Source organism: Hemitrygon akajei, chromosome 10, assembly GCF_048418815.1.
Source record: "Hemitrygon akajei chromosome 10, sHemAka1.3, whole genome shotgun sequence".
NCBI lineage: Eukaryota > Metazoa > Chordata > Chondrichthyes > Myliobatiformes > Dasyatidae > Hemitrygon > Hemitrygon akajei.
The window spans coordinates 92,935,590-92,959,475 of NC_133133.1; the positions used below are offsets into that span (position 1 = coordinate 92,935,590).

At 42.8% G+C, this 23,886-nt stretch overlaps 1 protein-coding gene across 1 annotated transcript in view; it reads left to right on the forward strand.

Annotated features, from left to right (window-relative positions):
• LOC140734005 (FERM domain-containing protein 7-like) overlaps positions 1–23,886 on the forward strand; it is a 78,806-nt gene that overhangs the window by 40,244 nt on the left and 14,676 nt on the right. Inside the window, exons 6-10 of the mRNA XM_073057584.1 lie at positions 7,101–7,198; positions 11,041–11,155; positions 21,988–22,135; positions 23,294–23,389; positions 23,479–23,645. Of these exons, the coding sequence (XP_072913685.1) occupies positions 7,101–7,198; positions 11,041–11,155; positions 21,988–22,135; positions 23,294–23,389; positions 23,479–23,645 (624 nt within the window). The remainder of the gene's footprint in view (positions 1–7,100; positions 7,199–11,040; positions 11,156–21,987; positions 22,136–23,293; positions 23,390–23,478; positions 23,646–23,886) is intronic.

Genomic DNA, 23,886 nt, shown 5'->3' on the forward strand with positions numbered 1-23,886 from the left:
GCCTTGCTGTTCATAAACTCAGACTCCATTTCAAGTGTATTTAGTAGTCTTTAAGAGATTTACGAATGCAAGTTTCCAATTTTTCCTCCTGAACCTAATAAAGTGGCCACTGAGTGTATGTACGGTCAAATTCAGTTAGATCACATTTCTTTCCCATTGTGAAGTATGGTCTGAACAACAGCTGAAAATCTTGACCATGTCTACATGCTTTAATGCATTGAGTTGCTGCCACATGATTGATTGATATTTGCATTAATGAGCAGGTATAATAAAGTGGCCACTGGGTTTATGAATTTAACTAAGAAAAACAGATGTGGGGGACTGTTTAGGTAGTTCTGTATCATATAATCCATGGATTATACAGTCAAATAAATGTTCTCTGTCATCGTAACTGTTCACTGTTCCTTAAGAAATGATACCCACTGCTGTCCTTTTCCAAACAAGTGAGGTACAACCCAAACACCCCACAACCAAAGATCAAGTAATTGAACTTTACTTCTTGTGACTGACAATTTGGGAAATATTTTGTACAGCTGTTTCACTGAACAATAAAACACTTGCATCTATGAGTATCAGCAGGAAGAGCACACATCTCCAGTGGAATCCATTACTGCAGATACACAGGTCAACACAAGTTGCCTCAAATCAGTGTTGGAATCCGGGTCTTCTGGAACAGCTTCACCATCAGCTCTCTCGATGACATTATTGTGGCCTTCATTAGAGTCCTTTCCTCGACTAGAAGAAATTCCCACCAATTGGATATTAGGAGGAACAAAGCCTTTGCTGTCAATCCCTTTGCACGGACTTTGTAATTTCTTTTTCTTCACATCCCTCCCTGAGGACCTCTCAGTTTGTGTGGTCCATGTCTAGTCTGGAGGTGAGCTAAGCAAACATCCCTTCATCGCAAATCTTTCCTATGCCTCAGCTCAAAACCTTTACCCATTCTAACTCTCTTCTCCCAATTTCATTTCTCTCTAAACAATTCCCCCAAAATGGTCACTCATTCTCCATCTCACTCACAGTCAGTCTGCCTCAAATTTCCTCTCTCACAGACTTTGTTATAAACCTATGAAACAAACAGGAGATCTCACAGTGTGTGGTTATAGCTTTACGGACTCAGCAAAGAGTTTGATTTTTGCAGACAACTGACAGTTTGTGTTTTTCTCCCAGATTCCCAGTGTTTCTTTTCACTTCCTTTGGTAATTCCAGACAATTATTCTGCACTTACACCTTCCCTGGGCCATTAAAATGAAAGACCGTGCACCATTTAACGTCAAATACATTTCATAACAGGTAGCCATCAGGCTCATCGTCTATGCTGGTTTTCTGATCATTCCCATGAGTCTCTCACCCCCACATGTTTCCCTGTTCACTTGGAGCACAGTGCTCAGATAGAGTTGCCTTGATATAGGAAGGATATGGAAGCTTTAGGGAGGTACAGAGGAGATTTATTAGGATGTTGCCTGGGTTACGAAGCATGTCATATGAGGATAGGTTGAGTGAGCTTACACTTTTCTCTTTGGAATGATGGAGAATGGGAGGTGACAATAGAGGTGTACAGATAATAAGGGGCATATATAGAGAGCTTTTCCCAGGGTGGAAATGGCTACTACGAGAGGGCATAATAAGAGGAAAGTATAGGAGGTATATTAGAGGTATAGCACTGTACAGAAGTCTTGGACACACACATATATATTCGTAGCTAGGGTGTCTAAGACACTTGCATGGTCATGAATTTGTCAAATTGGAGAGGTGGGAGCAAAGGATGTAAGGAATGGTGAGGGTGGAGCACCACAGGAGGAGTGTGGGACAGGTGGCAGAGAAGGAGTGTCAGGGGAGGGATGGGGTTGGTTTGGGTGCAGACACCAGGCAAGGTCATTTGATTCCAAATAATTGGTTTATTGATCATTACAGAAATTTTTCCTGGTGCTTCCCACTCCTTCCCTTCTCCCTTCCCCTTTTCCCAACCATGATTCCCCTCTCCCTGCCCTCTTCCCACTCTCAGTCCACAACAGAGACTCACATCAGATTCAGGTTTATTATTATCAGTCACATATACCATGAAGTTAGTTTTTTTTGTGGCAGCAGTACTATGCAATACATAAAATTACTACAGTACTGTGCAAAAGTAATAAGTGCCCTAGTGTATGTATGTGCCTAAGATTTTTGTACAGTGCTATGGGCATTTTTGCACTGAGAGTGATGAGCATGTGGAATGCACGGTCAGGGGTGGTGGTCAAGGCAGATACAGTCTGGAGATTTAAGAGACTCTTAGACCAGCACAGGGATGAAAGAAACCTGGGGACTAAGTGGAAAGAAAAGGTTGGATTGCTCTTGGAGTAGGTTAAAAGATCGACACAATATTCTTGGGCCAAAGGGCTTGTACTGCCTTATTCTTGATTTTCTGTGTAACGTTCTGTCGCATGCCTATTATCTACTGATCCCACTGCTTCTCCTGCCATCCACCCACACTGGAGGTGACTTACAGCAGCCAAATAATCCGCCAGCATTGCTTTGGCATGTTGGAGGATACCGGAGCACCTGGAGGAAACCTACGTGCCACAGGGAGAACGTGCAAACTCCACACAGACAGCACCCAAGGTCAGTGAGCTATGAGATGGCAGCAGCACTATGACTCCCTCTCCACCACAGATCTTCCTTCTTATTCTCGCCACCCCCTCCATTCTTTTCCCAGCATTTAGGACCTGGGGTTATTCTACCTTTTCCAACACTGATGGAAAAGGTAGAATAATCCCATCTTTCAGATTCCCAGTCAGGGTCAAAGTCCTGAATTCAGGTCTTTGATCTGAAGTATTAACTCAAAATCAAAGTCAATGTCAAGTTTACTGCTATTTGCACAAATACATGTATCAGAGGTTAAATGACAAATTTACTTACAACTGCATCACAGGCACAGGGCATCATATGATTAGAATCAGAATCAGATTCATCATTACTGACATATGTTGTGAAACTTGTTGTGCGGAATCAGTGCAGTGCATAAAAATTATGTAAATTACAAAAAGCATATATAGAAATAAATGGTACAAAAAGAGACTCAGTGTAAAATGATCAAAATGGTCATGGCATTGCTGAACTGTAGAGATTAGGTTGTGCTGGGTGACTAAAGAGCCAATTGGTTAAAGGGAAGTAGCTGTTCTTGAAGCTGTTGGGTAGCTGGGACACCTCAGATTCTGTACCTCCTGCTGAAAAAGCTGCAAAACGATGGCATTACGCAGGTAGTGGGGATCTTGATGGCAGTTGTTGCCTTAATGAGCACCTAACCAGTCAGAATACTTTCAACAGTACATCTGTAGAAATTTGTTAAGTGTCTCAGTATCAGACAAACTTCCAATCACCAGGTCACTGTGTAAACCTTAGCCATGGACCTCCTCTCCAATCACCAGGTCACTGTGTAAACCTTAGCCATGGACCTCCTCTCCAATCACCAGGTCACTATGTAAACCATAGCTATGGACCTCCTCTCCAATCACCAGGTCACTTCCTTTCAGTACGATCTTTTTGACTGGTTTATTCAGATGCTTAAAGCTTTGGAAAGTGTAGTGGCATCTCTAATTCATGCAAAGAATGTTGATGTGATTCTTATTGTAACTCAGTGCAGAATTTGAGAAAGGACAACACAGTGGTGCTTTTGATAGAATTTCTGCCTCACAGTCCAGTGGCCCTGATCTCTGGGGGGCTGGGGAGGGAGGAGCTGATATAAAAGTGGGGAGAATAAAATGGATTAGTGAAGAATTAGTATAATGGTGGCTTGGTGATTACACCGACCTGATGGACTGAATGGCTTGTTTCCCTGCTGTAGGACCCTTTGACTGTAAACCACATCTCACAGCCACCTTTCAATGAAGGCAGACATCAACAACGACATTCACCATACCTTCTGTATAGCAAAGAGAGTAAAGAGTTTTGAACATTTCCACATCATTGCCTGCTCAGACAGACAGCCGCAGCACTGAGGCCCAAGTTACAGTCAGTTCAATTAGGCATGCCTGACTCCTGTAAAAGGCATTCCACTCTGGGCTTAGTCATGGCATGTATGTTAGAAGAAATGATTCAAAAATGTCCTCATAACCTCTTTGAGAAAAAACTGTAACATCCTTACTGAGCCAGGAAAATTCTGGCTCCGGTTCCACAAAATGGAGCATATAGAAACATGCAAGCTGCTGATAAGGACCTTAAGTCCCTTTGCTTAGCACGCAGAAGCCCAGGCAGAGGCTGTTCACTACTTTTAAAAATATCCCACCAAACCCATCCCCACAAGCATCTTCTACCCCACTTCGCCACCTGAGGCAAAGTTCCTACTGTACGTACCTACGGATTAGAAGCTACAGAACTGGACTCAATGTCAAAGTCAAAATAAATTTATTGTTAATCATATACTACCTTGAGATTCATTTTCTTGTAGGCATTTACAGAAAAATAAAGAGATACTATAGAATTTATGAAAAACTATACATAAACAAAGACTGAGAAATGACCAATGTGCAAAAGATGACAAATTGTGCAAATAAAAACAAATAACACTGTGAACATGAGATTCAGAGACCTTGAAAGCGAGCCCACAGGTTGTGCAATAGTTCAGAGTTGTGGTGAGTAAAGTTATCCTCACTGGTTCAGGAGCCTGATGTTTCTAGGGCAAGAACTGCTTCTGAATCTGGTTGGTGGGTGTCTTTAGGTTCCTGTGGTAGTGGCAAGAAGAGAGCATGGCCTGGATGGTGAGAGTCTTTGATGATGGATGCTTTTGCTTGAGGAAGTGTTCCATGTAAATGTGCTCAGTGCTGGGGAGGGTTTTACCTGCACTCAAATGGGCTGTAGCCTCCATTTCCTGTAGACTTTTCATTTTTGGGTATTGGTGTTTCCATATCAGTCCAGTTAGGATATTATCCACTGTGCATCTACAGAAGTTTATCGAAGTTTTTTTCTGCATGCCTAACCGGCTCAAATTTCTAAGAAATTAGAAGTGCTGTCGTGTCTTCCTTGTGATGGCACTGACGTGCTGGTCCCAGGATAGATCCTCCGATGATGTAACACCAAGGAGTTTAAAGTTATTCACCTTCTCCACTTCCAATCCCCTATTGAGGATTTCTGTTTCCTGTAATCCAAAGTCAGCTCCTTAGTTTTGCTGATGTTGAGTAAGAGGTTGTTTCGGTGGCACCAATCAGCTAGGTTTTTAAGAAATTCAGCAGAAAGAGAAAAGGAAATGCTGAGTTACAAGAATATTTAAAAGAGCTAAAGAGCTCAGGAATAAATGATCAATGTAGAAAAGTGTAAGGTTGGAATTTTTGGAAAAATAAAGGAGATAACAAGGAGCGAATACTATTCAGAATGTTGACATTGAATTGGTAGAATTCATTCTTAGATGGTAATTGAAATGTCAAGTTCAGGTCTGAATGCCTCAATCCAGGAAGAATATAAGCTGGTAAAGTCACTGCCTCAGAGCTCCTGGGTTTGATCTTGATCCCAGGATACAGTTCTTGGAATATAGAGTTCGCACGTTCTCCCTACTTATGTTTCCCCCTTGGTCTCTGTTTTCCTCCCATATCTCAAAGGTGAGCAGGTTAGTAGGTTAATAGATGCAGATTGTGCCTAGTGTAAGGGGTTAGTAGTTGAATCTGGAGCGGGGCTGTGGCTGATGGGTATGGGGAATTAAATGGAGTTAGTGCTTGAGGGTTGGCATGGATTTGGTGGGTCAAAGGGCCCACTGCTGTATTATATTATTCTATGATTTGATGCTTTTATTTTTACGATTGCAAGACATGTCAAGTGCTGCGGGTTTACCCCACTAGCGAGTTGCTTGATCATGGAGGAGATGGACTTGAAGTACACTGTGTTGCTGCCAGCTATACCACATCAGAAGCTATTCATCGTGCAACAAATGGTGCGAATGATTTTCTTGGACCTTCGTTTGGTGATCACAAGAGCCTGCTGAACATTGGTCAGTCTGATTCACTGGTGAGACGGATGGTGGGGAAGCTGCATGGTTCCAGGGTCACCTGTTGCATCCCCCTGGGGCTGAAGAAGCCAGAGGTGGTGTGGGAAAGAGCAGACACACTGAATCCATGCTGGGTAGGGGGATAACCCTCCCATCAATGCTGTTCTCTAGTATTCACAGTGAAAGACAAGTTGGATTTTGTTCATCTGCAGCTGTAATAGTGAATGATGAGGAACTGCTGAGTGGTTGTTCTTGGAGAAACATGGCTTGAAGGAAAATCAATGTATCATCAATCTCCAGGCCATGACACTCAGAGACTTGGGCTGGATCTTTTTTTGTAACTCACACAGTTATGTGATACACACAGCTGTGTGTGACTGTTGCTACTGTGATTTGCATCTTGGCCCAGAGGAACACTGCTTCTTTTGGCTGTATTCATGGTTGAATGACAATTAAATTTGCGCTTTTACAGACTTGAAAATGGTTAGTGAAGAGGAGCAGAATAGTGGCCCATGCTTGCTTCTATTTGTAATAATCGTATGTTTTAATACTTTAGTATTCATACCCAATTAAGGCATGAACAACAGTAGGATAATGACTAAGTAGTTGTAATTGCAGGATGTTGATTGAGATTTAAACTTGGTCAGGAGTCTTGTGAAAGTTTCCAGACTCTTCACTGGTCAGTGCCTTTGTTCATATCTTCCTGAGGGAATCTTGTTTCATTAACTCATTGGAGTGATAGCAGTTGCAACAGTGAACCACTCTCTAAATCACAAAGCTAGGACTTACCAGATTTATCATGGCTGGATCTCCAGGTGTTTCCTGAATATCCATGTAGCAGGTTCCAACTGTTACCTCTAACATGGGGACCTATCATTAGGGGCAACACAAAAGGCGAGTTCATCACCTGAGAGATCTCGAGAGGAAGGCACATGGTAAATTCACTCCTAAGAGCATCAGCCTTGCTTTGGTACTTACGTGGAGCACGAGCCCATAAACCTTCGAATCAAACTGGCAGACAATGAATATATCTCTTCCACTCTGCAGCTCGCTATGACATGCCCTGTTCCTGCCTTTGCTTGCATTGAGTACCCACTCTCATACGCACACACTTCTCTGATTCTAACCAATCCCATTACTTTCACAGATATCTGTTTGCTCAGCAAGTCAAAAGAGACCTGGTTGCCAGGAGACTCCACTGCAATGACAACAGTGCTGCTCTGTTACTATCCCACATCATCCAGAGTGAGTTATGATCATAATTATCCACTCCCATGGAGTTTAATAAACGGTTCGCTTCTCACTGTGTTCTAAAGACAGTCTGGGCTCATTGACATGATTTCAACAAAGTTATTATTTATTTTCAAACTCCTCAAAGTCAATGTTCCAGATTCCCGTCAATGCCAAATACAAGGGTTTTCATGTCAATCTATATGTAGTTCATGTTCCACCCAGAGCAAACCCTGTTTGCTTTACTTGAGTGAAGCAATCATTGTCTAGATGCAAAAAATTCAGGTCCCTAGCCTGGGTTTCAGACTTTCTGATTGCCCCAGTTCTAAGTTTATGAGCTCAGCTAGAATGGAACCCTTCAGACAGCACATTGATGCAGTGGGTAGAACTGCAGGAAAATGGGTTCAGTCCCAATGCAGTTTGTGTGAAGTTTGTACAACCTCCCTCTGACCACGTGAATTTCCTCCCACATCCTAAAAATCAGAAGGTTAGTAGGATATTTGGCTGCAATAAACTGTCCCTGATGAGTAAGTGAAGTGGTGAGTCTGGGTATGCGGGTTGGGTGGTTGTTGAGAAAATGGGGAGAAAATAAAATGGGAGTTAATATAAATGGGTTCTTAATGATCAGCATGGACTCAATGGGCTGAAGGGCCTGTTTATGTCCTTTGTCTCTCTATAACTTTATCACTGAATTAGAAGATGAACTGAAAGCTATTGTTGTCTTAGTAACTCTCTCTCATCATCCTGTGTGGTGCTGAAAGATACTGGAGCTAAGAAAAGTTATAATTTCTATTGGGCACAGAGTCATTTGTCTAGCGTGTGCCTACCACCACGCAGAGAGACAGCTTCTCCCAGGGAGACAGGGAATGTCTGGAACAGTGAGCTTTGAGGATTGCTGTAATACAGACACTGAAAGCAATCAATCATGTGGGATAATTCTCAAAGTGATACAAGCCCAGTATTATATAAACTTCTTCTGCATCTCTTTATTAACAATGAAAAAGAACTATGAAGAACGAACATCCAGAGTAACTCCCCAGTTTTGGTGATTTTATTTTATTTTGGCACCAAGTCTTCCATATAGTTGAGATGAGACAAATTGTTACCCTGTGATTTGATTGACTAACACACACATAGAGTCGATACTTGGTCTATACACTCCCCAATATGTGAAAAATGTTATTTTTACTACTTTTACCCTGTCTACTTCCCTTATAATTTTATATACTTCAGCAAGTCCCCGTCAACCTCCTCGTCGCCGGATGCTGGAGGGCAGCCTGTTACTTGATCAAAGCCATTGAATTTACAGAAAGACATACCCTGTATCAGACAAAGTGGCATTCTTCTCTCCATGCCAGTACCACACAGCTTCTGGCCAGAGGCAGACAGAGACCCATAAGAACATTCTGGACGAAGGACTGTTACAATGCTTTCACAAGCGGTGGGATTGTTTAGTAGACACCAACAATGAAACCACATGGGCCTGTGATGTTGAACAGCTGAAGCTCTAATGCATTTGGCAGTGAAACTTCATGAACAGAGGATCTAAAGTAATTGAGTTCTAAAGCACATAAACAGGGCCTTCGGTCTACCTTGTCATGCCCATATAGTACACCAATCACAGTTGCCTACACTAGGACTGCATCCTTCTGAGTTTTGCGGTCTAAAGTCTAAATGTCTCATAAACAAAGTAATTGAGTCTGATTCCACCATCTCATCTGGCAGCTCACTTCAGATATCAACCACTCACTATGTAAAAGTCTTACCTATCAGCTGTATGTTAAACTCCTTCCTCTTATCTTAAACCTATGCTCCCTTGGTTTGATGCACTGCTATAGAACATAGAATAGTATAGCACAGGAACAGGCCTTTTGGCCCATGACCTTACTGTCCACTATTATCCAAACTAATCCCACCCGCCTGCATATGATCTATATTCCCCATTCTCTGCCTGTTCATTTGACTGTCTAAAAGCCTCTTAAACATTGCTTCTATCACCTCACCTGATAGGATCCATGCACCTACCTCTCTTTGTAAAGAAACTTGCCTTGTAAATCTCTTTTAAACTTCTCCATTCCAACTCCACCCCCTCCCCCCCAAGCTTAAAGCTATACCCTCTGATACTTGACATTTGCAACCAGGGAAAATGATTTTGACTAGCTACCCTACACTAGCCAAAATGGTGGCGCGATGCAGCTTGCAGCAGCCACTCCAGAGCTGATATCGGTTATTTATTAAGCGGGGTGCCATGCACAATCCTAATCTGATAAAAAACGGATGTGGGAGCATGGAGGAACATCTGGAAATCTCCAGGAAGGCCCTCTTCGTTGCTGCTGCTGTTGTGAGGTTCGGGTCTCTGCTGAGAAGAACAGGCCCCCAGTCCTCGGGGTCGCGTTGCCGATGGCCGTTGGCGGGGGCATCCTAATACGCTCGGCAGAGGATGGTGCTCGGAGAAGCTGTGGCGGAGGTGATGGTCGGAGGCTCGGTGGTTCAATGGACTCGGAGTCCGCTGCGGTCGGGGTGCTTTCACTGTGTGCTGTGTCTGTGAGGCTGGGTCCAACGGAGCTTTCATTGTTTGCTGCGTCTGCGAGGCTGAGTCCGGCGGCACCGTGGAAGGCCATAGCGGGGGTATTCCCTTCTGCCGCCTGCGTGGAATGACGAGTCTATCGGGACCCTGAGGATTTGTGGAAACTGTGTGGTGGTTTCCTTCGAACTTATAGTCTTTTAACATCTTTGGACTATTTTTACTATGCCCATGGTCTGTTTTTTTTATCAGTTATGCTATTGTTTGCATTGTTATAACTATATGTTGTAACTATGTGGTTTTGTGCAGGTCTTGTAGCTTTAGTTTTTGGTCTTGTTTTGTCTAGTGGATTTGGAGCTCCTTTCCGGGGAACGCGCTAAGATGGTAGTGCAATATTAATACGCAGCAGCCTCTCCGGACTCTGGATTTGGGATTGCCAAATGTTATGTGGATTTTCTGGTGTAGTCTGTTTTGTCATGTGCTTTTGCGATATCATTCTGGAGGAATTTTTTCTCATTTTTTACCTGCATTGCATTTGTGGTTTCTAAATGACAATAAACTGAACTGAACTTGCCTCTCATAATCTTTTATACTTCTATCAGGTCAACTCTCAGAATCCTTCACTCCAGGGGAAACAAAACCCAGCCTAACCAATCTTCCCATGATGAAGGTCCTCCAATCCAAACAGCATTCTGCTGAATCTATTCTGCACGCTCTCCAGTGCAATGACACCCTACCTGTAGTGTGGAGAGTGGAACTGCATACAATGCTCTATGTGCAGCCTAAGCAGTATTGGGTAAAATAATGTACGTTATTTATTAATAAAAAAGAGAGCTGTGGTCCGAACTCACTGAAAGAGTTTTTTTCTCCTCCAGTGGAACACAGTCAGTACCACAACACCGCCATCCCCAGCTCCACTTCCAAGTCTCACACCAGCCTGCTTTTCACAGTGATTACCGTTCCTTCCTCACAATGAATCTAAATCCCCACCAGGCAGTGCTAAGACATCATCCAGTGATTCTCTCCACTATCCTCTCAAGGGCAGCAGGATAGAATAGTGTTCTTTCCATTAACCACAATAAATGGAGAATGAAAATGAAAAAAAAAATGTTAATGACTTAGATTCATGGAGAGGTAACTTTATGCTAGGATGATAGCATATGACAGCTGATATGGACCTCTGCAGCCAATTGAACAGCAGGACCTGATACACTGAAATCTGTATTTTACTCAATATTTAAACAAAAAGAACAAACTCTGTTTAACTTGTTGATCTAATTACATTTATTTCATTTGTTTTGTTGTTTTTATTGTAATTCCTTGTCTCTCCAAGCTGAGATTGGTAACTTTGATGAAGAATTGGACCTAGCACATCTGAAATCCAAGATCTACCTTCCAACCCAGGAACTACTGATTCATAAGATCATGAAGTTTCACCGGAAACTTGTGTAAGTATAAAAGAAGTCATCAGCAAGACGGAAAAAGATCTCACCATTGGTCAATTTCCTTTAGTTTGGTTGACAGTGTGCTTATTTTTGAGAGTTTGAGTCCAATGTTGGAGACACTGCCAGTGAGTGTAGTTCTGAGGAAGTACTGGACAAGTGAAGTGCTGGGTTTGGAACTTCTCCCTGATTCACGTGTAGTACCAATGGCAATTAAAAATATCAAAAAAAGAATTTAAAATATGCACAAGAGTTCTTGATGAAATCCTGGCCAATACAGGCCCCTCGGTAAAATTCCCAAAGCATTAGACCAAAAGCTCCTCCTCAATGCTTGTGGGATAGTGGTATGTGGAAACTTTAATGTTACTTCACAGTGTGGGGAATGTCCAGATTTCTTCTGATTTGTGGGAGTACATTGCAGACACCTACTTAATCACTACATGGCTGACAGCAACATTTGGTTCACCCACACAGATGATCAACAGCATGCAAAGAGTCCATTCAGTTTGTCAAGGCCGTATTTCAATATGTGTGGGTGCCATGGTAGCATAGCAGTTAACACGATACTGTACCGCTTTGGGTGTTCTGGAGTTTGGAGTTCAATTCCTGCGTCCTCTGTAAGGAGTCCCTATGTCCTCCACATGGAATGCATGGGTTTTCCCCAAATGCTCCGATTTCCTCCCACAGTCCAAAGACATACCGAGGAAGTCAATTGGTCATTGTAAAGTCTCTTGTGATTAGGTTAGGGTTAATTGGGTTTGCGGGATTGCTGGAGAGGTGTGACTTGAAGGGCCAGAAGGACCTGTATTAATAAATAAATAGATAGATAGATAGATAAAATAAAAATCCAGCTAGCCCTACTCTCCTGAGCCCTGCAAATTATTTCCTTTCTGTTATCTACCAGCTTTGTTTGGAATATTCTAATTGACTCTTTTTTGATCACTCTCTTTCCAATACTTTCCAGAACCTGGACACTTTGTGCAAAACTGCTAACCTCATTTCTGAGAACTGCCAGTTACCATGCCTGATAGTTGGTTCCTCAGAGTCTAAAGAAAGAGCATGGTTATAAAGATTCACCACTTACTTTGGTGAAGAATTCATTTAAGAGTGGTGCAGTAGGTAGGACTGGTGCCTGTCAGCTTCAGCGACCCAAGTTCAATGCTGATCTTGTGTCAAACCTGCTCCCTCTGACACCTCCCAGTCTGCACACACAGGCACCTCTCAGACTCCACCCAGCTAATAGGACTCATCACCCGTAGTCTATTTAACCCCAGTTCTCATCCACTGTCCTTGTTCACTCATCAAATCAGCTGGCCTCAACTAGTTGCTCTTAACGTTCACTCTCCCTGCGTAACGTTTACCTTGAGCTTAATGTGTTCAGTTTTTGTTTTCTCTTGTTTTGTGGCCCCTTTGCACTTGTTATTTTGCAGTCTATTATTAAAGTCATCATTCACCACCAAATACCGAGGCACTGGGCCTAGACCAGGCTGCTCCATGATTCTGATCTAAGGACTCATTTTGGTTCGGAATCTTGTTGCTTTCTTCTATTGTTTTCATGATTTGTGTTTATTATCCAAGGAGCATTTGATAGCTCTGGGTCTGTACTCACTGGAATTTAGAAGGATGGGGGGTGGGGGGGGTCACACTGAAACTTTTCGAATGTTGAAAGGCCTAGACAGAGTAGATGTGGAAAGGATGTTTCCCATGGTGGGGGAGTCCAGGACAAGAAGGCATGGTGGAGTGTCCATTTAAAACAAAGATGCAGATAAATTTCTTTAGCCAGTGGGTGGTGAATTTGTGGAATTTGATATCCCAGGCAACCGTGGAGGCCAGATTGTTGGTTGTATTTAAGGTAGAGATAGATGGGTTCTTAATTAGATGTGGCATCAAAGGTTAATTCAAGAAGGCCAGGGAGTGGAGCTGAGGAGAGGAAAAAAAGGATCAGCCATGAGTGAATGGTGGAGAAGACTCAATGGACCTAATTCTGCTCCTATATCTTATGGTCTTATGGAATCCATCCTGTGCCTTCCGAATTTCTCCCAGAAACTCTAGCCAATCTCTCACTGCACTACAAGGTTATCTATCTTATTCCATATACCATGTGCATTCAACTACACCTTCAGTCCTGTTTTCTTCATCATTTTTGATTTTGTCCCCCTGTTACACTACAATTTTGCCCTATCATTTGCCTGTCCTTCCTGACAGTCTCGCTACACATTGCTTCTGCTTGTATACCAACTGCCCTATAGTCAGCCCTATCACACATTTTCCCATCCTCCTGCCAAATTAGATTAAAGCATCCCCAACAGTTCTAGCAAATCTGTGCGTAAGGATATTGGTCCCCCTCGGGTTCAGTTGTAACCCGTTCCTTTTGCACAGGTCATATCTTCCCCAGAAGAGATCCTAAGGATCCAGAAATCTTAACCCCTGCCCCCTGCACCAGTTCTTCGGCTATGCATTCATTTGCCACATCATCATATTCCTACCCTCAATAGCACATGACATAGGCATCAATCCAGAGATTACTACACTGGAGGACCAGAGATATAGAATGCATCTCAGCGATAAGCACAGTATAGCATATAACACAACTATGACCTATAGAAACATAGAAACATAGAAAATAAGTGCAGGAGTAGGCCATTCGGCCCTTCGAGCCTTCACCGCCATTCAGTATGATCATGGCTGATCATCCAACACAGAACCCTGTACCTGCCTTCTCTCCATGCCCCCTGATCCCTTTAGCCACAAGGGCCATATCTAACTTCCTCTTAAATATAGCCAATGAACCGGCCTCAACTGTTCCCTGTGGCAGAGAATTCCACAGATTCACCACTCTCTGTGTGAAGAAGTTTTTCCTCATCTCGGTCCTAAAAGGCTTCCCCTTTATCCTTAAACTGTGACCCCTCGTTCTGGACTTCCCCAACATCGGAAACAATCTTCCTGCATCTAGCCTGTCCAATCCCTTTAGAATCTTATACGTTTCAATAAGATCCCCCTCAGTCTTCTAAATTCCAGTGAGTATAAGCCTAGTCGATCCAATCTTTCTTCATATGAAAGTCCTGCCATCCCAGGAATCAATCTGGTGAACCTTCTCTATACTCCCTCTATGGCAAGAATGTCTTTCCTCAGATTAGGGGACCAAAACTGCACACAATATTCTAGGTGCGGTCTCACCAAGGCCTTGTACAACTGCAATAGAACCTCCCTGCTCCTGTACTCAAATCATTTTGCTATGAATGCCAACATACCATTTGCCTTTTTCACCGCCTGCTGTACCTGCATGCCCACCTTCAATGACTGGTGTACAATGACACCCAGGTCTCGTTGCATCTCCCCTTTTCCTAATCGGCCACCGTTCAGATAATAATCTGTTTTCCTGTTCTTGCAACCAAAGTGGATAACCTCACATTTATCCACATTAAATTGCATCTGCCATGAATTTGCCTACTCACCTAACCTATCCAAGTCACCCTGCATCCTCTTAGCATCCTCCTCACAGCTAACACTACCGCCCAGCTTTGTGTCATCCGCAAACTTGGAGATGCTGTATTTAATTCCCTCATCTAAATCATTAATATATATTGTAAACAACTGGAGTCCCAGCACTGAGCCTTGCGGTACCCCACTAGTCACTGCCTGCCATTCTGAAAAGGTCCCGTTTACTCCCACTCTTTGCTTCCTGTCTGCCAACCAATTCTCTATCCACATCAATACCATACCCCCAATATCGTGTGCTTTAAGTTTGCACACTAATCTCCTGTGTGGGACCTTGTCAAAAGCCTTTTGAAAATCTAAATATACCACATCCACTGGCTCTCCCCTATCCACTCTACTAGTTACATCTTCACAAAATTCTATAAGATTCGTCAGACATGATTTTCCTTTCACAAATCCATGCTGACTTTGTCCAATGATTTCACCTCTTTCCAAACGTGCTGTTATCACATCTTTGATAACCGACTCTAGCATTTTCCCCACCACTGATGCCAGACTAACCGGTCTATAATTCCTCGGTTTCTCTCTCCCTCCTTTTTCAAAAAGTGGGGTTACATTAGCCACCCTCCAATCCTCAGGAACTAATCCAGAATCTAAGGAGTTTTGAAAAATTATTACAATGCATCCACTATTTCTTGGGCTACTTCCTTAAGCACTCTGGGATGCAGACCATCTGGCCCTAGGGATTTATCTGCCTTTAATCCCGTCAATTTACTAATACCACTTCCTTACTAACATGTATTTCCCTCAGTTCCTCCATCTCATTAGACCCTCGGTCCCTTACTATTTCCGGAAGATTATTTATATCCTCCTTAGTGAAGACAGAATCAAAGTAGTTATTCAATTGGTCTGCCATGTCTTTGTTCCCTATGATCAATTCACCTGTTTCTGACTGTAAGGGACCTACATTTGTCTTGACCAATCTTTTTCTTTTCACATATCTATAAAAGCTTTTACAGTCAGTTTTTATGTTCCCTGCCAGCTTTCTCTCATAATCTTTTTTCCCTTTCCTACTTAAGCCCTTTGTCCTCCTCTGCTAGTCTCTGAATTTCTCCCAGTCCTCTGGTGTGCTGCTTTTCTTTGCTAGTTTATATGTTTCTTCTTTGGACTTGATACTATCCCTAATTTCCCTTGTCAGCCACGGGTGCACTACCTTCCCTGGTTTATTCTTTTGCCAAACTGGGATGAACAATTGTTGTAGTTCATCCATGCGATCTTTAAATGCTTGCCATTGCATATCCACCGTCAACCCTTTAAGTATCATTTGCCAGTCTATCTTAGCTAATTCATGTCTCATACCTTCAAAGTTCCCCTTCTTTAAGTTCAGAACCTTTGTTTCTGAATTAACTATGTCACTCTCCATCTTAATGAAGAATTCCACCATATTATGGTCACTCTTACCCAAGGGGCCTCGCACAACAAGATTGCTAACTAACCCTTCCTCATTGCTCAATACCCAATCTAGAATGTCCTGCTCTCTAGTTGGTTCCTCGACATGTTGGTTCAGAAAACCATCCCGCATACATTCCAAGAAATCCTCTTCCTCAGCACCCTTACCAATTTGGTTCACCCAATCTATATGTAGATTGAAGTCACCCATTATAATTACTGTTCCTTTATTGCACGCATTTCTAATTTCCTGTTTAATGCCATCCCCAACCTCACTACTACTGTTAGGTGGCCTGTACACAACTCCCACCAGCGTTTTCTGCCCCTTAGTGTTATGCAGCTCTACCCATATCGATTCCACATCCTCCAGGCTAATGTCCTTCCTTTCTATTGCGTTAATCTCCTCTCTAACCAGCAATGCTACCCCACCTCCTTTTCTTTCCTGTCTATCCCTCCTGAATATTGAATATCCCTGGATGTTGAGCTCCCATCCTTGGTCACCTTGGAGCCATGTCTCTGTGATTCCAACTATATCATATTCATTAATAACTATCTGCACATTCAATTCATCCATCTTGTTACGAATGCTCCTCGCATTGACACACAAAGCCTTCAGGCTTGTTTTTACAACACTCTATAAAGACATCCACAGCATAGTTAATTTTAAATTTTCCCATTCAGGCCCATAGGTTTAATCGCAGTGAAGGATTTCTTACTCTTGTGGGATAACATCTTTCCTGACAAGAGTAGGGGAGTCACTCTTCTTGGCAAGTGAGACATGTGGCTACAAAACAATCTCAGGCTCTGGGGCTTCCTCTGCGGTGGTTGTAGGAGTTGTCTCTGGGACCAGGAAGTGGTCTGACAGCTTTGGACACCTTTCAACTCCTTTCTTTTCCAAAATGCTCTTGGCATCATCTGGACATGTTGGTATCTCAAGGAGTGCTTGGCAAGCTGCTCAATCTGCTGATCTATCCCAGGCCACCAGGCAAAGCTTCAAGACAATGCTTTCATTTTGACCACGCCTAGATGACTGGCATGTAGCTCCTCTAACACTTAGCTCTTATCATAGATGATACAACTCTCAATCCCCACGTAAGGCACCTCTGTCAAGGGCAAGTTCATGCTGGCACTGGTAAAAACAGGGGAGGTGGATTTTCTGTGCACACTCCATCCATTTTAGGTTGCCATATAGATCTGAGACACTGTAGGGTCTTTTTTGGTTTCCCTTTGAATCACTTCTTCCATAATAGGCAGACTTTCAAGTTCTGTTAGGGAGAATACGTCAAGAGGAATGTCATCTTTTGTAGATTTTTCAGGTATTTCCTTTTCCAAGGGTAAATGGGACAATCTGTCAGCATTTCCTTGATTAGGTGTCCTGTTGTAATTGTGTCCTCCAAGAAACAGAGCCCATCTCTACAACTGGGTTGTTGCTGTTAGTGCTCCCTCCCATACAAGTACTAGTTGAAACATTTTACACCCAAACCAGATTCAAGACCTCTTTGTCAATTTGTGCGTAATTTTTCTCTGCAGCGGAAAGGGAATATGATGCAAAGTCTTTGGGGCGTTCACTTCCATCACTCAGAAACATGACATGACCATAAGGCGAGACATCATGGCCAAGCACTGGATGGTGTGAATCATAATGTGTGAGCACAGTGCCTAACGTCACCACTTCCCTTACCTTTTGGAAAGCCACCTCAGACTGCTTGAATTTTCTCAGCACAATTGAGTAATTCTTCTGGGTCGATGCTGCGACCACAATAAATGATGCTTGGTTTAAAGAATTCACACTTGTTGGTCATGCTCTGAGCTCATAATCTTCTAATCTTTTGTACACTGGCTTAAGATTTTGCAGATGTTCCTTGTCATCCTTACTGGTAACAATGGTGTCATCCAGGTGCCTAAAACAGCCTTGCAGCACCTGGCCCATAGCTTCTTGCCAGAGTGAAAGTGCAGATGCCACTCCAAAAATAAGCGTACTATAATGAGAAAGCCCTTTGTGAGTGTTTATGGTGAGAATCACTCGGGACTCTTCTTCCAACTCCACCTGTGGGTGTGCCTTAGCTGAAGTGTTACCCTCCACAAAAGTTTGCAAAGTTGTTCTGTATCTGAGCAGAGGGCATTGACCTATTTTCAGTACTGTATTGATGGTGATCACCACTGATCCTGACAGACTGATTCTTCTTACCTACTGACATCGTCCATGGGCTCCACTCAGCCTTGGGCAATCTAGCTCACTGGCTACTTTATCATGGGTGGTATAAAGAACCAGACCGTCTTTATAAAACTTTGGTGTGGCATTTTCATTTAACAGCATTTTCCCCTTGATGTGTTTGAATTTTTCCAATGCCATCCCTAAACACTGTTTGGCATCATCCAGTATCTTTCTGAATTTGCTTTCAATTGACTCTGTTGCAGGGGATGTGGCATGTAAATAGTGGCTGAATCGCCAATTAAGTTGTTGCTGTCTTAGCCACTCACATCTCCACAGTGCTGACCCTGCTGTTTATATCACATGCAAGTCCAATGTGGCTTGTTGGTTGTTGTACTTCACTGTTACAAATGTCATTCCCACAAGAGTCTTTTCTCCACTATAAGTTCTTAGTTGTATATCTGCAGGCTTCAGTTAAGTGGCGTTGAAAAGCCATTCAACCTTATTTTGTGGAATGACTGAAACAGCTGAGCCATTGTCCAGCTCCATTTTAATTACTTTACTGTTCACTTCTGGTATTAGCCATATTGCTTGTCTACTGTTAGTTTTCACACTGTAAATCTCAGGGCTGTTCTCATCATTATCAGATTTTTCATCAATAGCATGCAGATTAGCGGTCTTTCTGAAATTATAACTTGACTTTTATCTTTTTCTCTTCCCTGTGCAGTCTACTTATTTACGACTACCTGACATGCACTTTGTACGTGCCCTACTTTGTAGCATTTTCTGCAAGTTTCACCTTTAAGCCTGCATTACCTGGGGTATGTGAGCCCCTGCCACAATGGTAATGCAATTTGGTCAGCCAGGCATTGCAATTTTGTTCATGCTCACTTTCATTCCAGACTGCAACTCAGGTCTGTCTCTGGCTGTTTCCACTGATACAGCGATTTCAATTGCTCTTTAAAATATGAGTTGTGCTTCAGTTAGGAGCTGTTTTTGAATGTTTTCTTGTAAGATTCCATAAACTAAGTGATCTCTCAGTGTATCATTAAGCTCATCAGCACAGGAGCGCCGCAGGGAACCGTACTCTCTCCGGTCCTGTTCACCCTGTACACATCAGACTTCCAATATAACTCGGAGTCCTGCCATGTGCAGAAGTTCGCTGATGACACGGCCATAGTGGGGTGTGGCAGGAATGGACAGGAGGAGGAGTATAGGAAACTGATACAGGACTTTGTGATATGGTGCAACTCAAACTACCTGCGTCTCAATATCACCAAGACCAAGGAGATGGTGGTGGACTTTAGGAGATCTAGGCCTCATATGGAGCCAGTGATCATTAATGGAGAATGTGTGGAGCAGGTTAAGACCTACAAGTATCTGGGAGTACAGTTAGACGAGAAGCTAGACTGGACTGCCAACACAGATGCCTTATGCAGGAAGGCACAGAGTCGACTGTACTTCCTAAGAAGGTTGGCGTCATTCAATGTCTGTAGTGAGATGCTGAAGATGTTCTATAGGTCAGTTGTGGAGAGCGCCCTCTTCTTTGTGGTGGCGTGTTGGGGAGGAAGCATTAAGAAGAGGGACGCCTCACGTCTTAATAAGCTGGTAAGGAAGGCGGGCTCTGTCGTGGGCAAAGTACTGGAGAGTTTAACATCGGTAGCTGAGCGAAGGGCGCTGAGTAGGCTACGGTCAATTATGGATAACTCTGAACATCCTCTACATAGCACCATCCAGAGACAGAGAAGCAGTTTCAGCGACAGGTTACTATCGATGCAATGCTCCTCAGACAGGATGAAGAGGTCAATACTCCCCAATGCCATTAGGCTTTACAATTCTACCGCCAGGACTTAAGAACTTTTTAAAAGCTATTATTAATGCTTTTTGAGATAGTGATTTAGATGCATATCATATTTTTTACTGAGTTGAGTATTGTATGTAATTAGTTTTGCTACAACAAGTGTATGGGACATTGGAAAAAAAGTTGAATTTCCCCATGGGGATGAATAAAGTATCTATCTATCTATCTATCTAAAGTGACAATGCTCAGACAATTTCTTCAGTTTAGCCACCTAAACTAAAATGGACTCCCCTTCCTTTTGATTCTGCTTATGAAACCTAAACATTCTGCATTTAACAATGGTTTTAGTTCTAAATGCTCCAGCATGACATTCACGATATCAGTAAATCTCACTTCAGCTGATTTGGTTGGAGCTGTTAAACTTCTGAACAAACTGTATTGTATGTTTTTCACCTGTTGCACTCAGTAACACTGGCAATCGCTTATCATTGGCTATTTTATTTGCTTCAAAATACTGCTTAATCCACTCCATATTCAATATCCAGTTGTCACTTGTACAATCAAATGTATCTATTTTTCAATTTAGCCCAATTTTCTGTTTTTTTATTGATGATTATTATCACCTGGAACTGTTTTTGACCCCCTGAATTTGACCATTTTCTGCCTTTTTTTAACTCAACTCTTTCTTGATGCACTTTAAAAAAAAATATGGTATCTTGCTGCACTTCAGTACATAGGTAATCATCTCAGGTTTGTTTAAAACTTGCTCATCACCACTGTTATGTTTTGTAATTCCAAAACATAAAACTAATTGAAAACAAAAGCACAGAGCTGGGAATACATCTCTTAGGTTTGTTTATACTTTAGTGGGACGCACATGTGATGTGATGGCGTAATGTCATGTGTGATTGACATTGCTTTAAATATAACATGCAATGCATTATGTAAACAACAAAGCATGCTTATCAAATTAATAATTTACAATATTACTCAAATATTTCTGAAATATCAAATACACAAGATCAGCAGATTGTATTTCAAGTGTGGCATTACCAACAATTTGTAAAGTTGTAATGTGCCATCCTAATTCCTGTACTCAGTGCTTTGTCTGATGAAACACTCTGTCTCCCCATGTCTGTACTGTGCACGGCACCCTCAGGGTGGCCTGCCACCACTTTTTCAGGATTTTTACTTATGCAAAGCTTCCTTCATTGGGGAGATTCTTGACTGGTCAGTGAGTTAAGGTTTACAAAGAGAAGGCAGGAGAATGGATTTATTAAAACAAATCAGCCAGGATTGAATGGTAGAACCTACTTGATGGGCCTAATTCTTCTCCACAATATTTTGGTTGTGTGGTATTCACACAAATTATTCTTTAAAACTCCTTGCAGTAGATCCAAACTAGTCTAGTGGCTATTGAAATACTGAATACTTAATGACTGAGCATTCTAATGCAAACTATGTTTGGTTTAATAATCCAGCATGACAAATCTGTGCAGTGGAGATTTACCAGCATGCTGCCAGGATTAGTAACCGTATCTCCAGAGGAAAGGCTGAGAGAGCTAACGCTTTCCTCTTGGAAGCAAAAGAGTGTGAGAAGTAACTTGATAGAAGTGAATACGATGATAAGAAGCATTGATAGAATGGTCAGCCAGCATCTCCTTCCCAGGACGGAAAGGCTAATATTTAAAGAGTTTGGAGGAAGGCATAGAGGGATGTCAGGGCTAGTTTTTTTACCCAGAGAGTGGTGTGTGTGTGTGGAACGCATTGCCAGGATGGTAGAAGAGGCCGATGCATTAGAGACGGATGAAAGAACAATGGAGAGCCATATGGGAGGGAAGTGTTAGATTGATCTTGGAATAGATTGAAAAGCTGGCACAACACCAAGAGCTGAAGGGCCATTACTGTTCGACATTCTATGTTCTAAGGTATGTGAGTCTCCAAGCTTCTGGAAGATTTTCATTGTAGTCAGTGAGTAATAATTCTATCTCTGTACAGTGGACTGACCTCAGCTGAATGTGACACCTCTCTGCTGGACACTGCACGGAAGCTGGAGATGTACGGCATCAGGCTGCATCCAGCCAATGATGGGGAAGGAACAGAAATCAACTTGGCCGTCTCTCACATGGGCATCTTGGTCTTTCAGGTTTGTGAGTGTAAGGAAACTGTTGCAAAGTGCTTACAGTGGGCAGATGACCTACCAGCACAGCTTTGTGGCATGGGAAGGAAGTGAAACACCCGACCGAGTTGGTCACAGAGTGAACGTGCTAGCTGTTGGATGTACAGTGATGCAGCAGGTGGCGCTGCTGCCTTAGAGTTGTGGAGACCCTGGTTTGAACCTGACCTCTGGTGCTGCCCACGTTCTCCCTGTGGCCGGGCAGGTTTTCCCAGCATCCTCTAGCTTCCCCTCGTATCCCAAGGACTGGCCTTTGTAAATGATGCTTTTGTTAGTTACAAAATAATCAAAGGGCAGTTGATCGGCTTGTGTGAGAGAGTAAGTTGCAGGGGAACAGGACGTTACAAGTTGGGAATGGGATTGATGAGAGTGCTCCACTGGAAATCAGCATGGATTCAATGGGCCAAATGGCCTTCTCTGTGTTGGTGAATAAGTAATGAACTGATGTATTGGAGAAGCTCATCAACAGCTTCAGAGAACATTGCAGAAGATAAGAGTCTTAAAATATTCTATACAGGACCGAGAGCTGTTGGGAGCTAGACCCACACGGGAGTGTAATGAGTTAATACTAATCAAAGTCAGGACACTGAGGATGATATAGGGGCAGAAATAGAAACAAGAAATTCAGATAGCACTCAGCAGGTCAAGCAGATTAACAAAGTTCACCACTCTCTCAGCTGCCATCAGCATGATTTGTGTCATGTGAATTCTCCTGCTCTTCACTCTCACATCTGCTTTCCATCCTCCTCCTTCTCTGCAACATACTATCCATCTGCTTTCTCACTCACCTGTTCCAATGTACGGTCGCTGACATGATCCATTATCTTAGCTTTTCTCCCTACACATGCTGCCGAACCGGCTGAGTATCCCCAGCATGTTCTACTCTCTGTGGTGGAGCAGATTGGGTGGCTGAATTTCACCAGGGTGCAAAGCCCCTCCATCTGAACTGTGGAGATTCTGCTTCAGACCTCCAGCAGTGACCCAGCCTTCAGGATCTAATACTTCTGTGCCAATTCCTGCCTATTTCGTGACCATTATGAATGTTGCCGGAATGGATCATTATATTATATTAATGAAGCCTCCTGTTAAGATGGCTGGATCAACATTAAACTTCATCTCTCATTCCAGGGCAAAATTAAGATTAATACATTCAACTGGGCCAAGATACGCAAGCTGAGCTTTAAGAAGAAATATTTCCTCATCAAGCTCCATTCTAACATGTTTGTAAGTCATTTTTAATGTTCCCCTATGGCTGAAGGTTAATGTCACGTAATTCACTACCCAGTAACACATCCTGTCTTTGAAAATCACAGACTTCTTCCAGTAAGGACTCCTTGGAATTCCTGATGGAAAGCCGTGATACATGCAAGCACTTCTGGAAGACGTGCGTTGAATATCACGCATTCTTCAGGCTCCCTGAAGAACCCAGGTCAAAGGCCAGGTCCTTACTGTGCAGCAAAGGTTCTGGCTTTCGGTACAGGTAAGAGGATCATTCTCCCTCACGCTACGGTTGCTCATTATGTGTGTTCATTTAAACTGCCCTCGGCCATGGGTGAGGGAGGACTAGACGATAACTCATGATGTTCCATTGCTCAAGAAAGGCTCGAAGAATAAGTCAGGAAATTATAGGCCAGTGAGCCTGATTCATAAGTGACGCAACTATTGGAGGGTATTAGAAGTTCAAAGTAAATTTACTATTCAAGTATGTACATGTCACAATA